The sequence below is a fragment of the Nelumbo lutea genome, chromosome 6 (assembly GCF_056320005.1).
Source record: "Nelumbo lutea isolate HS-2025 chromosome 6, American lotus-T2T, whole genome shotgun sequence".
NCBI lineage: Eukaryota > Viridiplantae > Streptophyta > Magnoliopsida > Proteales > Nelumbonaceae > Nelumbo > Nelumbo lutea.
This window is the reverse complement of record NC_142689.1, coordinates 10,266,151-10,280,389: the sequence shown is the minus strand read 5'-3', so window position 1 is coordinate 10,280,389 and position 14,239 is coordinate 10,266,151. Positions and strand designations below refer to the sequence as shown.

Sequence of the window (14,239 nt, the reverse complement as noted above, 5' to 3'; positions counted from 1 at the left end):
TGTCCGCCGCACAGGCCTTCATGAGTGTCGCGGAGTACAAACTCGGTTTTGGTAGGTCGCAGGCACCGCAAATAGGGGAGCGTGTACGACCGTCGGTATAACCGTTCGTCTATTATGACATATTTGGCCACCTGGCGCTGCACCCTTTTGGCGACATTGCGTTCTACAGGAAGGGTTCCGTCTATCAGGAAGCTCACGAGTGGATCGATCCAGGTCGGCTCTGCTTCTAAGATGGGAGCGACCTCCTCTGTCCCCCCGAGAATACTAGGCCGAGGTAAGTCCTCTATGTACACAGTTCTCATATTGTTGTGACTCATGCTGGCTAACTGGGACAGGGCGTCAGTCTCAGTGTTTTCGGACCTCGGGATTTGCCTGATGATGTGTGACCGAAAGTTGAGCAGGGCTTCTTTTACTTTGGCCAAATATGCGATCATGGAGAGATCGCGTGCTTCGTACTCGCCGGTAACTTGGTTTACCACGAGCTGAGAATCGCTGCAAATGACCAAGTGTTTTGCCTTTAACTTTCGCGCTAGGTCCAACCCGGTGATTAGTGCTTCGTACTCTGCCTCGTTGTTGGATGCCGCGAACTCAAAGTGTAGCGCGTACTCTACTTTTGTGCCGCTCGGGCCACACAAGACTATTCCAGCTCCGCTGCCCTGCCGGTTCGAGGAACCATCCATCTGAAGGATCCAGGGCTCGTCATCCCAATTCGCTCTTCGCCTGATCAGGAGAGATGCCACACTGGATGCTACTTCATGGGGTTCGAACTCTATGGGCTCAGGAGCTCCGGGTTCGCCGCAAATGGGGACCTCGGGCTCGACCTGTGGGGCTTCGTGGCTGAAAGTGCACTCGGCGATAAAATCTGCCAAAGCTTGGGCCTTGATAGTGGTTCTCAGTTTGTACTGGAGATCGTACTCGCTGAGTTCGATGGCCCATTTCGTCAGTCGACTGGAGACTTCGGGTTTGAGTAAAACTTGTCTGAGAGGTTTGTCAGTTAGGATGATGACTGTATGAGCCTGGAAGTACGGGCGGAGTTTCCGAGCTGCTATTACTAGGGCGTATGCTAATTTTTCTATCTCCGGGTACCTTGCCTCTGCTCCCTGCAAAATTTTACTAACATAATATATGGGTCGTTGGACCCGGTCTGTTTCCTTTATTAGTATCGAACTGACCACCTCGTCGCTCGCCGAGAGGTACAGTTGTAAGACCTTGCCCACCTCGGGCCGGGCTAAGGTTGGTATACTAGCGAGGTAACCTTTTAGTTCGTCGAACGCGAACTGGCAGTCCTGGGTCCATTCAAACCCTTTGCCTTTGACTGCCTTGAAGAAGGGTAGGCAGCGGTCTGCTGACTTGGATAAGAAGCGGCTTAGAGCGGCTATGCAGCCGTTTAGCCTCTGGACCTCTTTTACTTTCCGAGGTGGTTTCATATCTAGAACGACTTTTACTTTGTCTGGGTTGGCCTCAATACCGCGCCGATTGACAATGTAGCTTAGGAATTTGCCCGAGGTGACGCCGAAGACACACTTGTTGGGATTCAACTTCATGCTAAAGTGTCGCAGGATTTGGAAAACAGAATCTAAGTCTTGTATTAACTCTTGTGAAAACTGAGTTTTGACGACCATGTCGTCTACATAGCACTCTATCTTCGTACCAATCAGGGGCCGAAACAGCTTATTTACAAGTCCTTGGAAAGTTGCCCCGGCGTTTTTTAGTCCGAAGGGCATGACTTTGTAGCAATACAGGCCGAACTCGGTAATGAAGCTGGTTTTTTCCTCGTCGGATGGGTCCATCCTAACCTGGTTGTAGCCCGAGTAGGTGTCCAGGAAGCTTAGCAACTCGTTTCCCGAGGTCGCGTCCACTAGGCGGTCAATTCTGGGGAGGGGGAAGCAGTCTTTCGGGCAAGCTCGGTTCAGGTCGGTATAGTCGACGCACATGCGCCACTTGCCACTTGCCTTTTTTACCAACACCGGGTTGGCCACCCAGCTCGGGTAATGAACTTCCCTTATGAAGTTTGCTGCGAGGAGCTTCTCAACCTCCTCGTCGACCGCTCTCCAGCGTTCTGGGGCTAAGTTGCGTTTATTCTGTCTAACGGGTCTGACTACAGGGTCAGTATTAAGCTTGTGAGTTATCAGCCCGGGGCTAATGCCGGGCATGTCGGCCGCGGACCAGGCAAAAATATCTAAATTTTGGAGTAAAAAACTTACCAGTTTGGCTCGTAGGGGATCTTCGATGGAAGCTCCGATGCTTAGTGTGCGAGCTGGGTCTGTAGCTGAAGCCTGGATTGCGACTGTTTCCTCTGTGGGCGAAGCTCGCTCCTCACCTTGCTCTACCGGCCGCTCCAGCTCGAGGTCGTCGGCCGTCTTGGTTTTTCCCTTTAGGGCGGCAACGTAGCACTTGCGGGACTCGAGCTGGTCGCCCCGCGCTACCCCTATACCGAAGTCCATAGGGAACTTCATGGCCAAATAGTAGGTGGAGACCGCCGCTCGTGGGACATGCGTGATCGGCCGCCCTATTATGGCATTGTATGGGGAGGGGGTCGCAACTACCAGGAACTCATGGTTGAGTCTGACCGCACAAGGCCATGTGCTGACTTCCACAGGGACAATTATTTTCCCGAGGGGCCTAACTTCCTCTCCGCTGAAACCACCAGGGGAGTGTTCGCGGGCTTCAGCTTGCTCCTCTTTAACTGCCGCTGGTCAAATGCCGATTTGAAGAGGATGTTCGCTGAGCTGCCCGAATCTACGAGCATGCGCCTGACCTCGAAATCGCTAATCCTTAGCTTAATGACAAGCGCGTCATCATGGGGGTAGTGGACTCCTTGCGCGTCGTCCTCCATGAAAAAGATTGGCTCTTCGGTCTTTGGCCTCTTTGGGGGGTTCCTTTTTTCGAGGGCCACTTCGCGAACTGAAGTCCGGGCTGCTGCCGAGGTACACTCCGCTACTACGGATCCTCCCACTAGTACATGGATGGTTCCCTGAACTGGCCTCTCTTCCGGATGCTGCTTCTGCAACGGTTCGGCAGGTCTGTTGCTAGACTCAGGTGCATCCTTTTCTTGCTCCCCTTGCCGACCTGCTTTATTGTTATTGTTGTGCTATACAAAATTTCTCAAGTATCCGCGATGGATGAGTCCCTCTATCTCGTCGCGGAGGTTATTACACTGTTCGGTGCTATGACCATGGTCTCTATGGAAACTACAATACAAATTCTTGTTTCTATCGTTCGGATTTCCCTTCAGGTGAGGTGGCCACTTAACGTACGGAGCGTCTTTGGTCGTCATTAAGATCTCTGTCCACCTCGTGTTCAATGGCGTGTAGTCCGTCCGAACTGCTAAGGGGGCCCGGAAGGACTAGTTCGGCTTCGGTTCCCGGGTCGGGTTTTCTCTACTCACCGGGTTGGAGAGCTCGCCTTCTCTCTTTCTTTTCTCGTTCCCCCCTTCGGTTCATTGGTTGATCTCTTCCTCAGTTCTCATGAACTTATCCGCGAGTTTGAGGAATTCGGCCACGGTCGCGGGCTGGTTGGCCACCATGTGCCATTTGAACTCTTTGTGCGTCACCCCTCTTTTGGCCGCCGCGAGCTGCATTGCGGGGTCCAACCATGGTATTTGCAAGCATGCCTCGTTGAACCGCTTGATGTAGCCCCGAATAGACTCTCCTTCCCTTTGGACCACTCCGAAGATGCTTTCCTCTGTTTTGGGGCACCGTCGGCTGGTGACGAAGTGCGTGGTGAAGACTTGCACGAACTGGGCCCAGCACTTTATCGACCCGGGGGCCAGGTTCCTGTACCAAGTGCGGGCTACCCCCCTGAGGGTGGTGGTAAAGGCCACGCACATGCACGATTCGCTAGCCCTGGCGAGGTGCATTTGCGACTGAAAGGCGTCAACGTGGTCGTTGGGGTCGAAGAACCCGTCGTACTTGTCCAGAGGTGGGAGTTTGAAGTCTCTGGGTAAGGGGACCGCCAGGAGTTCCGATGCGAGGGGGGAAGGAACGGAGAGAGCCGGGGTAGCCCCTATGTCCGAGCTCGTGGCTTTGCCTCTGACTTCCGACAAGGCGCGGGTGGCGGTTTGTCGGCTTCGCCGGCGCCTTCGCCGTTGAGCGGGCCTTGTGCTGGCGTTGCTGGCCTCCGTGTTACCGACCTCGATGGGCCCGGAGTGCTGGTAGTCCGCCGCCAGGGCGCTGAATCGATTTTCGGTGAGAGGGAGCTCGGGCTTGGAGCGCCGGGGTGCCGACCTCGTGGGCGAGGTTCCCGAGCCACCCGCGGGTTGCGAGGCGGGGATGACATTTCTCTCTCTTTGGCCTGGGGACGAGGCTTGGTTGTTGCGGTGGTTTTGGGGCCGGGAGGCCTTCGCCTGGCGGGGGCGCCCATCCTGCGTGGAGGCCTTGACCGGCCTCGGAGCGGGGTGGCGAGGTGGAAGTAGTGGTTGGTTCAGTGGCAGTTGGGGGAACTGCTGTTGGTAGTGATACTGGGAGATGTTGTGCAGCACTTGGTGCTGGTGAAGTTGGTGTTGCTGGAACTGTTGCATTTGGGCTTGCATTGCCCGCATGCACTGCACCAGGTCCTCCAATCGGTCTTGGCTAGCTGCCAGGGGGACGGCAGTTGGATCAGTGAAAGTTGTCTCAATGGGGAGATGAAAGGGGACGTTTGTGGTAGGAGGGTTTACGGGTGCCACTGCTTGTGGCGTGTTCAGGATGGGGATCCCATCCGCCGAAAGAGGGATGGTGAACTGTCCAACGCACACTACGGGGACCTGAAGTTGCTCCCTGGTGGCGTTTGTCTCCGTGCCGCGTCCGGTGTTGTTGGAGGAGGCCATGAGTATTGGGATTTTTAAAGAAGAAAGGGGGTATCGAAGTTTGGAGGGAGGCTTTTTGAAGCGTTTTCCCACAAACAGCGCCAATTGATGGAGCGCGATCCGGCTGATCTTAGCTGTCCACTGCCTTGCTTTCGAACAAGGTAGCAGGGATCCTGAAATGGGAGAGAGGGGAAAGCTCCGGGGGGAACCCGGTGTAGAGGCTCCGAAGCTCAAGTTAGAATCTTTCAAAAGCAAGGAAATACCAGATAGCGCAAAGTTTTTGCATACCTCTCTTATCGGGGGGGCAGGGGGCTCTTATAGTCGCTTCGCGTACTCGTCCCGAGGCCCTTGTCAGATCGGGTATGATTACTCTGGCGCTTGTCAACTCGGCTGTCGTCCCTTTTGCTGAGACAGAACCGTCACTGCCTAACCGTCTAACTGGAGATGGCGGCGTCAGTGGCGGTGGCAGGTGGCCGTTTAGAGTGCTGCTGCCAAAACGTCAGATCCCAAGTCTGTCAGGCGTGGCGCCCTCGGGCACGGAATTCCCTGGTGCCATGCATGGTACGACTTGTTTGGTTTTGGTGCCTAAAAGATGATGCGAAGTGCTGAGCGAGGCGGTTTTGAGCTCGGAGGTATCCTGAACTGTAACAAGGTGGGTCAGTTCGGCGAAGTGTGTCCCGAGCTGTTACAAGGTGGCAGTTCGGCGAAGTCTACCCCGAGCTGTTACAAGGTGGCAGTTCGGCGAAGTCTACCCCGAGCTGTTACAAGATGGTAGTTCGGCGAAGTGTATCCCGAGCTGTTATAAGGCGCAGTTGGGCGATGTCTTCCCCGAGCTGTTACAAGGTGGCAGTTCGGCGAAGTCTACCCCGAGTTGTTACAAGGTGGCAGTTCGGCGAAGTCTACCCCGAGCTGTGACAAGGTGGTAGTTCGGCGAAGTGTGCCCTTGTTCCCGCCTAGGCTTGACCCCTTTTGCCGAGCTGTCATTTCTGCCACGTGTCTCATAATAAAGAGGTCGGGCCAAATTTTCCTTCATCAGTGCTCAAGGTTAAAACAGAAAAATCATAGTCATCAAGGTGGGCTATGGCAACAAATCAAAGGCTTATGATTTACTTGTTTCAGCGTATGACTTTGATACTCTCGTAGAAAATGTGGGTTGATTCCAGATTGGTTCTTGAGAGTGAGTCTAAATTATTTGCTCCTTACAAATAGCTCATGACATCAATCTCACACATGAGGAGCACATTTGGACTCTTGAAAGTAGACTTGTTCATGTGCCACGTAGCCCAACAGGCTGACCCGACCCAACCTATTTTAAGTTGGGTTTGGACGTTAGTTTAGGCTCATGGGCTCGGGCCTAAAACACTGGATTCAACCTTTTTTAGGTCAGGTTTGGGCTTTCTCAAAAAAGCCCAGTCTGAGCTTGATCACAACTTGATAATATATATTATATAATAAAAAACATATTTATTTAATAAAAATATATATACAATATTTTTTCTTTATTTCTCTTATCATTTTCAAATAATAATAAGATCATTTATTATTTTTAAGTTTTGAGGACTTTTAATATAAAAAAACTATTTTTTTTTTCTATTGAACAAAATATAAAAAATATGTTTCCAAATTCTTGGCTGGGTTCGGACTTAGGTTTCAAACTTTATATGAGGGTCGGGCTTAGGGTCAAGACATGCTTGATTGTTAGGCTAGGCTTGAATGTATTCTATTGATACATAGATAAATAAACCCAATCTAAACTCGACTCGGTCTATGAACAAGTATACGTGAAAATTAGACCTAGCAAAAAGTTGACCCAACTCGCGAATCCGACCCAACCCAACCCGAAAAAATAGGCTTAGGGTCTCATATTGCACTGCTTGAATTTGAGAATGACTTGACATGACCCAACTCGAAAAAAACTGGGTTGAGTTGGGTTGGGTTGGGTCATGGGTCAACATGTTGACCCGATTGTTAGGTCTAATTAAGACTATTTATGCATTGTTAGAAGTTTCCATTATTTAATTTTTACTTTTTAGTCTCTATTCTTTATTGTTTACTCCTTGAATTGTTAAATGTTCAATTTATTTTATTTTATATTTGGAATTTTAAGACTAATTCCTTTAATTTTGACATTTTTTATATATTTATTCTTTATTTTTTTTAAATTTAATTATTTATTGGGATGATCCAAATTGACCCATGAACCAACCTTAACCCGAAACTCAACCCGATCCAAAATCAACTCGAAGTGTATTAACCCAACCCAAACCCGATCCGCCCAACCCAATTGCCAGGTCTGGTGAAAGTGGAATTTTCCGTTGTCCTGCTTTACCTCTCAGCGTTGGGACTTAGGGACGCGGAATCGTCAGTTGATGCCGAAAAATTCCCGCTAACGATGAAGTCACGATTCCATGAACATTGCGTCAATGAGGCTGCGGCTGTAGGTGGGCACCACTTTCCGGCTTATTCCAATCGGACGTCAAGGACTTCATTTGCCTGTTTGATATCAGATTGAGTTTGTAGATGTACGACGATATTCGAAACAAGCAAATCAAATCCGACCGAACCGACCAACCACCATCGAGGGGCAAAGTCCGGTTCCTTACGTACGTATATTGGCTAAAACTCGGTCGGCGGCGAGTTGGCGGGGATCACGTGGGAGCCACGACCTACGGCTACGGGGATTTCTTCGAACGGCAGAAGACAACGGCGCTGACGCCGGCTGAGCGATTCGCATGCTTTTCTAGTCCTAATTATACTCCTCGTATCTCTTGAACAACTGCAGACAGCCGGACTCCTTGTCATTGGTCGTGCCACCGCGACGCTCTTCTCGATCGGACTTCTTACTGAACTCCGATATCTGATTGTCTGGGTCGGAGAAGATGGAGGGCGCCGGGAGCTGGGACGTACTCGAATGGACTAAAGTCGAGGTTTTGTGTTTCTAGGGTTTTTAGAAGTTAATCCGGTTACACCGTCACAGTCCTCTGAAACGTGCCTTATTCACCTTTTTTTTTTCGTACTTCAATTTGCAGCCTGTTTCGAGGTCCGTACCTCCTGGTGTGAAAGGTTTTTTATTGGAGGCGGAGGAAATTATAGCGGAGGTATGCTCATAAGCAGAGGATGAATGTTAATGCTTTGCTGTTTCGATCTTATCGTCGGCGCAAAAAGTCTTACAGTATTTATTTTTTCATTGTTTGAATTTTTATGCCTTTTCATTTGTAGAGGCTTGATTGTTAATGGCTCAATTATTAATTTTCTTCCTTTCTACTACTATTTCCCATTTTAAATTTTATTGAAGCCACTTTATTTTTCCTTTGAATTGATCATTATTTGGTATACGTCGTGGATTACTGGATTACAGCCTCGACCTTTTCTCCTCCGTTAATGGATGGATTTCCTTATCTTTTCATCTCTTTTTTGAGGGAGGTGGGGTGGGATGTTTGGGCGAACTGGTACTTGGCGGATAAGACAAAAGAAATTGTTGTTGCCAAGGATGGGCCGAGTGCAACAAGGTAAATCCGCTTCCTGCGGCCGAGGCCGACGTGTCCAACCTGTGAGTAAGAGAACAAGTCCGAGGCCCCGGGTATTATCCCAGAGGTGGAGTCTCTGATGGTCAAGTTAGTCAAGCGTATATGAGGGGTTGGACGAGGTCCGAGGTGAGAGCTCAGACGAAGTCACTCGAGAGCAAGAAAGCTGAAGAGCAGGAGCGAGCAAGATGGCCTCACCAAGAGAGGGGCACCCCTATTTATACTTGACCTTGCCTTGGGAGTGGTTGAAGGTGGTTGGCGATGGGCGGCCAGGATTACATTCGGCCGATTCCACGTGGTATCATCCCAGGTCTTGCCACATGCGCCTACATCAGAAATTATCAGGAACTAGATGCTTACTATGAGAGGACACTGTGACACGAATTCTGGGTTTGGTGAGGTTGCCTGTAGTGCTTAGATGGACTTTTACCTGTATAGATATGGCGGTACCATGGACTTGATTAGATACACGAGTTCTGTATGAGCATAGACTGAAGGCTTGCAGGGCATTGATCAAAGAGGAAACGTGATTGATGGGGCTGTTATGTAGCTTAATGAAAACCGTGCAGTAAATCTAGCTTTTATCAGTCTGCATTGGATGTTTTTGCTTCTGAATTAAGAGGCGGTCTGTTAAACACAAGTTCCTTTTGTGGAGCAAGATATGTTTATGAAGCACAAGAGCCTTGTGGTTTCAACATGATATTTTGTAAGAAGATATGGAATCACTGAAAATGCCAAAAGTTAAGTCCATATCCAGTCCACCCCTTACAAGGCCTGGGATAGCTTGGACTTTTGGGTAATTGCCATTATGTGGGAATTACTAATTGCTCAAAGCAGAAAAGACAAAAAGATACATGGTGGGGGTGGGAAGGCTATATTGGGGTTGTGTACTTATACAATTACTTTTCTAAAGATTTTTTATCCATTTAATCTAATGAGTGCTAATGCCATGGCGGGTCATCTTATGAACGTAGGAAGTTGGGCCATTAAAGTACCTGAAGGTGAGACACTTTCCAAATGAAATGGTAAATGAGTAACAGAATATTTTGGGTTTAAAGTGGACTGATGGATATAAAATAGAGAATACTGAAATGAATGCAGTGGATAATCCCCTACTTTATGTTTATGTTGCTAAAATTTCTTGTTGATGAAATGCCTTAGGATGATTGCTCTATTATGTGGAGCTCATTGCCCCCTGGCATATGTATACTATTTTCTAATTCTTAGGAGATAACTAAATGATTTAAATTAGAAGTTCTTTTATGCCTTCCTTTCAAGTGTTGTTACATCTTTTTGATTTTGGAGTATGATTCCAGGGCTACGGTGTTGTTCTCGTGAATACTGATGAGGCAGGCACCTTGTTTGTTACCAATTTTCGCCTTCTTTTTTTGGTAAGTTTCTAAACCACATTAATGATTCCTTTTCATATTAACTTTTTTTTTGGCATATAAACAAGTTTAAAATCATGCTATCAGGTTTTGTGTTGTAGTGTTTCTTGTTGTTGCCCTTCAAAATCTATAAGGAAGAGGCTTCCACTATTCTGTACAGTCTATAACCTGCTTATTGTTGGTTAGTTTGGAAAACTCTAATGCTAGTACAATTACCTTCTGAAGTTTAGTTGCTAGAGTGACTTAATTTGCAAAACCAAAGAGACCCATTGCAAACTTGTCATTGATACATTATTGTCATATAAGAAAAATAAAATACAACATTGCATACAACATAAGGCAAGGTGTCTGGCTAACTTATTCCTTGTCTAAGAAGGCACAGGAAATGTATGTTTTATGCAAAAAAAAAGGTGTTATAGGCACACTCCAGAAAAAGCCTTGTTGCATAGGCACTTCTTAGGTACATTATTATCATAGAGCAAAAATAAAATACAACATTGCATACAACATAAGACAATGTGTCTGGCTAACTTGTTCCTTGCGTATGAAGGCACAGGAAATGTATGTTTTATGCAAAAAAAAAAAAGGTGTTATGGGCATAGGCACTGTTTAGGCAATGCAAGGAACAAGTTAACCATATAGTATATACTAGCATATTTTTTCATAGTTATTTTCTTGGATTCTTTCTCCAATACTTCCTTGCTTGGATTCTATGTGTTGTTGACTTGTGGATAAGGAAACAGAATGGAATGGCAAAACAGGATCATGTAGTCGATCCCATATAGTTGGTATAAGGCTTGGTTGATGATGATGCTATTGATTGATTGTTTTGCTCATTGGATTCTTGTTATATAAAAATTCATAATCTTAAGCATGTCTTACTACTTTGCTAAATGAAATTGATTATCTTATAAAAATTCATAATTTCAATACAAAATAATAATAAGTTGAAAATATGACACATTGAACATGGATCATCCCTAATAAACTATAGGTCTTATATTTGTCTAGAAAAATAAAAAATACTTCCTAACTGGCCCTAGGTGCCCGCCTAAGCAATTAGGCAACAAGGTGACACCCTTTTGCATAGTTAGGGCTAGCAATTTTGACCCCAACCCACTTGACCCACCCAACCCACCCACTTGATAATCCATCCAAACCCACCCATTTGAATAGTGGATCAAGATGAATCAAACGACCCATAAGGGTCAGGAAAAAAGGGTTAGGGTTGATTGGGTCAAGGGTTACCCATTGACCCTCTCATTGGGTTGGATTTATTCTCCTGAAACCCTCCCCCTCCCTCTCTTTCTCTTTCATGTCGCTGTTGTCGGTCACCCCTCTCTTCCTCTCTCATGTTGCCGGTCACCCCTCCCTACCCTTGCCTTTCTCTCACTCAGATCTCTGTGTGAAGCCGACCACCACACACTCTCTCTCTCTCTCATGTCGCCGATCACCCTTCTCTTCTTCTCTTGCTCAAATCTTCGATTAAAGCTAATTACCGCACCGATTTCTTAGATCTATTCGCCCATATCTTCGATCAAAGCCGATTGTCGCACCGATTTCTCAGATCTATGGAAGGTGGACATCACACCATCGCTTTCTCTCAGATTTTGAAGATGGCTGCTTCACCGACTCCTCAGATCTATGGAAGGTAGACACGCACTAGGCATCACCCCTCTCTCTGTGTCAGATGTTGAAGTTGGTTTCCGCACCACCACCACCCTCTCTCTTTACCACTCAAATCTTCGATTTGAATTGGCAAACACATCACCACTCTCTCTTCCTCACTCAAATCTCCAGATTGAAGATTCGAATCTTGGAGACCGACTTTTGGAGTAATACATTGTGTTTCAGCTTGATATTGTCATTGTTTCAAGGTAATATGATAAAAAATCAATTACCGAAGCGGAAACAATGTAAAATTTTCATTTTACATGAAAAATATTTTGAGTTTTTACATTGGCACAATCTAATAGAATATTATCCAATGAAAAAATGCCATGAAAAAACTTTTGATTTTTTCTAATATGAATTTTTTGCGGTTTCTGATTTTTTCCAAAATATTTTTTTGAAAAATTTATCATTTTCTTGTTTTTCTGCATTTCTTTTACCTTTTTTCTATAATATATAGATTTTTGAATATTCTATCATTTTATGTATTTTTGCAGTTTCTGTTTTTATCCAGATTTTATATATTTTTTTGAATTTTTTGTCTTTTCCAGTGTACTTGTATATTTTTTTTTTTGCAATTTCTGATGTTTTTCATTTTTTTCTGTGTTTTTATGTATTTTATATTTGAAAATATTTTTGAACTTTTTATCTTTTTTCACATCCTTTTAGTTGAAATATCTTTTATCTTTTTGCAAATTTTTATATTTTCTGATTTTTTATAATTTCCCTGTATTTTTTGCAATTTCTGGTGTTTTACATGAAATATGTATTATTTACCATTTTCTGTGTTTTTATAGGTTTTTATTTTTTATTTGAAAAATTGAAACTTTTTATATTCATTTATTCTATGTTTTTGTGCAATTAAAATAGAGAAAATAAAAAAAAATCTACTTTAAATTAGAGGGTCAAATGGGTGGTTTAGGGTGGGTCAGTGTCAGAGTGGGTTGTGACCCACTTTGACCCACTGACATGGGTGGCAAATGGGTTAGCGGGTCAATATGGGTGGGTTGGTACTCAACCCACACCCAACCCAACCCAACCCACCCATTTGCCACCCCTATGCATAGTCTTTGATTGCTGCCTTGATAACTACTTATTAGTGACTATTTGCTCAATTTGACTGTACATTCAACTTAACCTGTCAGACTTTTTTGTGATTGTACTAATTTTCAGATGTTCAATAACACTCAACATTCTAAGATTACTGGTCTTGTTGCTTAGAAGCTTCAAGGGCCACAAGAATTGTACTGAATTTGTTACGTTTGGATCCTTGAACATGGTTGCAACACTGATTTCTCATGGATCTAGTTGAGTTTCAGCATCAATTTCAGTCATCATCATTATTTATAATATGTGTATGTACATTTATTTATTACAATGTTTCTTTTTTTGCACATGCTGATATTAATTGCGAAATTTTGTAGAGTGAGGGCACTAGGAAAATAATTGCACTTGGCACAATACCATTGGCAACAATTGAGAAGTTCAGCAAACTTGTAAGTTTGTTATTATGATATCAATGCCATTAGTGATCTTTATATTGTCATCTTTGTACTATTTGTTAATTTATTAAATCCTTTTAGTCAGGGTTTAAAGTGTTGTGTCAGTGGAGATGTTGGTCGTCCAAATATAGGAAACATGTTGGAAATGTCAGAAAAACACTTTTCATACTTAAAACAATGCCATAGTAGGAAATTATTAGGGGAGCAGAGTATGTTTTGGAGGGTGGCAAAGATAGAAGCTAAGATTTTTATCTTCGAAGAAAGGTGGATTAAAAAGAAGAGTTTTCTAGTACTTAAGGAGTGTAAGAAGTCGATGTTGTTCTTGGCAGTAGAAGCAGTCAGTTGGTTTTTGAGATATTTAAATTCAGCTTTTAGCTCACAGAGAATTAGTGATTGGAAAGACGCTTTGGAGTTGTAGCGTTGGAAGTTGCAGAAAGGAGAGCAAATAGAAATGGAAGTTTTATTGCTCCCTTCGGACACTTTGGAATTAGAAGAAAACACTTGGTGTTTTCTAGAAGGAACAAAAGGTAAAGGGTGGAAGGAAGCAGAAATCTTCTTCAAAGGTTCCTGGAAAACAGGGATGAGATGCAGCAAGAAGCAGAGGAGCTAACAGCCAGAAACAGTGTTAAAGCAAGTTACTTGGATAGAGATTTCAGTGTGACTGAGGAAGAAAAGGTGTTGGCTGCAAGATTGAGAACGGAAGGGAAACTGGTTTTCAATCAGTCGAAGGAAACTGGGGGAAAAATGGTGGTGGAAGCCAAGCATAAAGTTGATGATTGGAATAAAATAGTAGGCAATATGAAAGGTTCAATGATTCTAACCCTGGTTGAAAATTGCAAAGATTTAATAGCTCTGTTGGAGGATGATCTGAAGTTGGATGTGGTAGCAACTTCAATCCTCAATCCACTCAAGAGCTGGTTCACTTTTGTTATCAAAACAGTGCCCAAGTTCTAATAAAGAAGATTCGATGATCTCGGATGAAGTGATCATGAGAATTCTAGGCTTGCCGTTTCATCTATGGAGAAAAGAATGTTTTGAATCTATTGCAGCCATATGTGCTAGCTGATTATCAGGATTATTCATACAAGATTTTTGCTCTGTGGAAATTTTGTTGGACGGAGTGAAACCAGAAGAGGTTCCTAGAAAATTAGAGCCTTTTTCTGATGGAAGATGGTTTTCAGTGTGGCTTCTGGCCTCCATGGAAGCTGGGCTGTTGAAGGAAGGTTGTAGGGAGGAAGATGAGAGTTTGGAGTATGAAGTTCGATGTGGCAGGCAGATGTTGATGGATTCAAATGAGAATAGCTGTTTCCTGGAGATGGAAGGTCAAGATTTGGGGCTAACAAAAGAGGAACATGCAGTTGCCTTAAA

The 14,239-nt window shown here is 44.9% G+C and overlaps 1 protein-coding gene across 1 annotated transcript in view; it reads left to right on the top strand.

The window, feature by feature from the left end:
• The first annotated feature begins 7,318 nt into the window (after nt 1-7,318).
• The window catches only part of MTM2 (Myotubularin-like phosphatases II superfamily), a 111,540-nt gene continuing 104,619 nt past the window's right edge, over nt 7,319-14,239 (top strand). The window contains exons 1-4 of the mRNA XM_088948202.1: nt 7,319-7,713; nt 7,816-7,884; nt 9,627-9,701; nt 12,794-12,865. Of these exons, the coding sequence (XP_088804328.1) occupies nt 7,666-7,713; nt 7,816-7,884; nt 9,627-9,701; nt 12,794-12,865 (264 nt within the window). The 5' untranslated portion in view covers nt 7,319-7,665. The remainder of the gene's footprint in view (nt 7,714-7,815; nt 7,885-9,626; nt 9,702-12,793; nt 12,866-14,239) is intronic.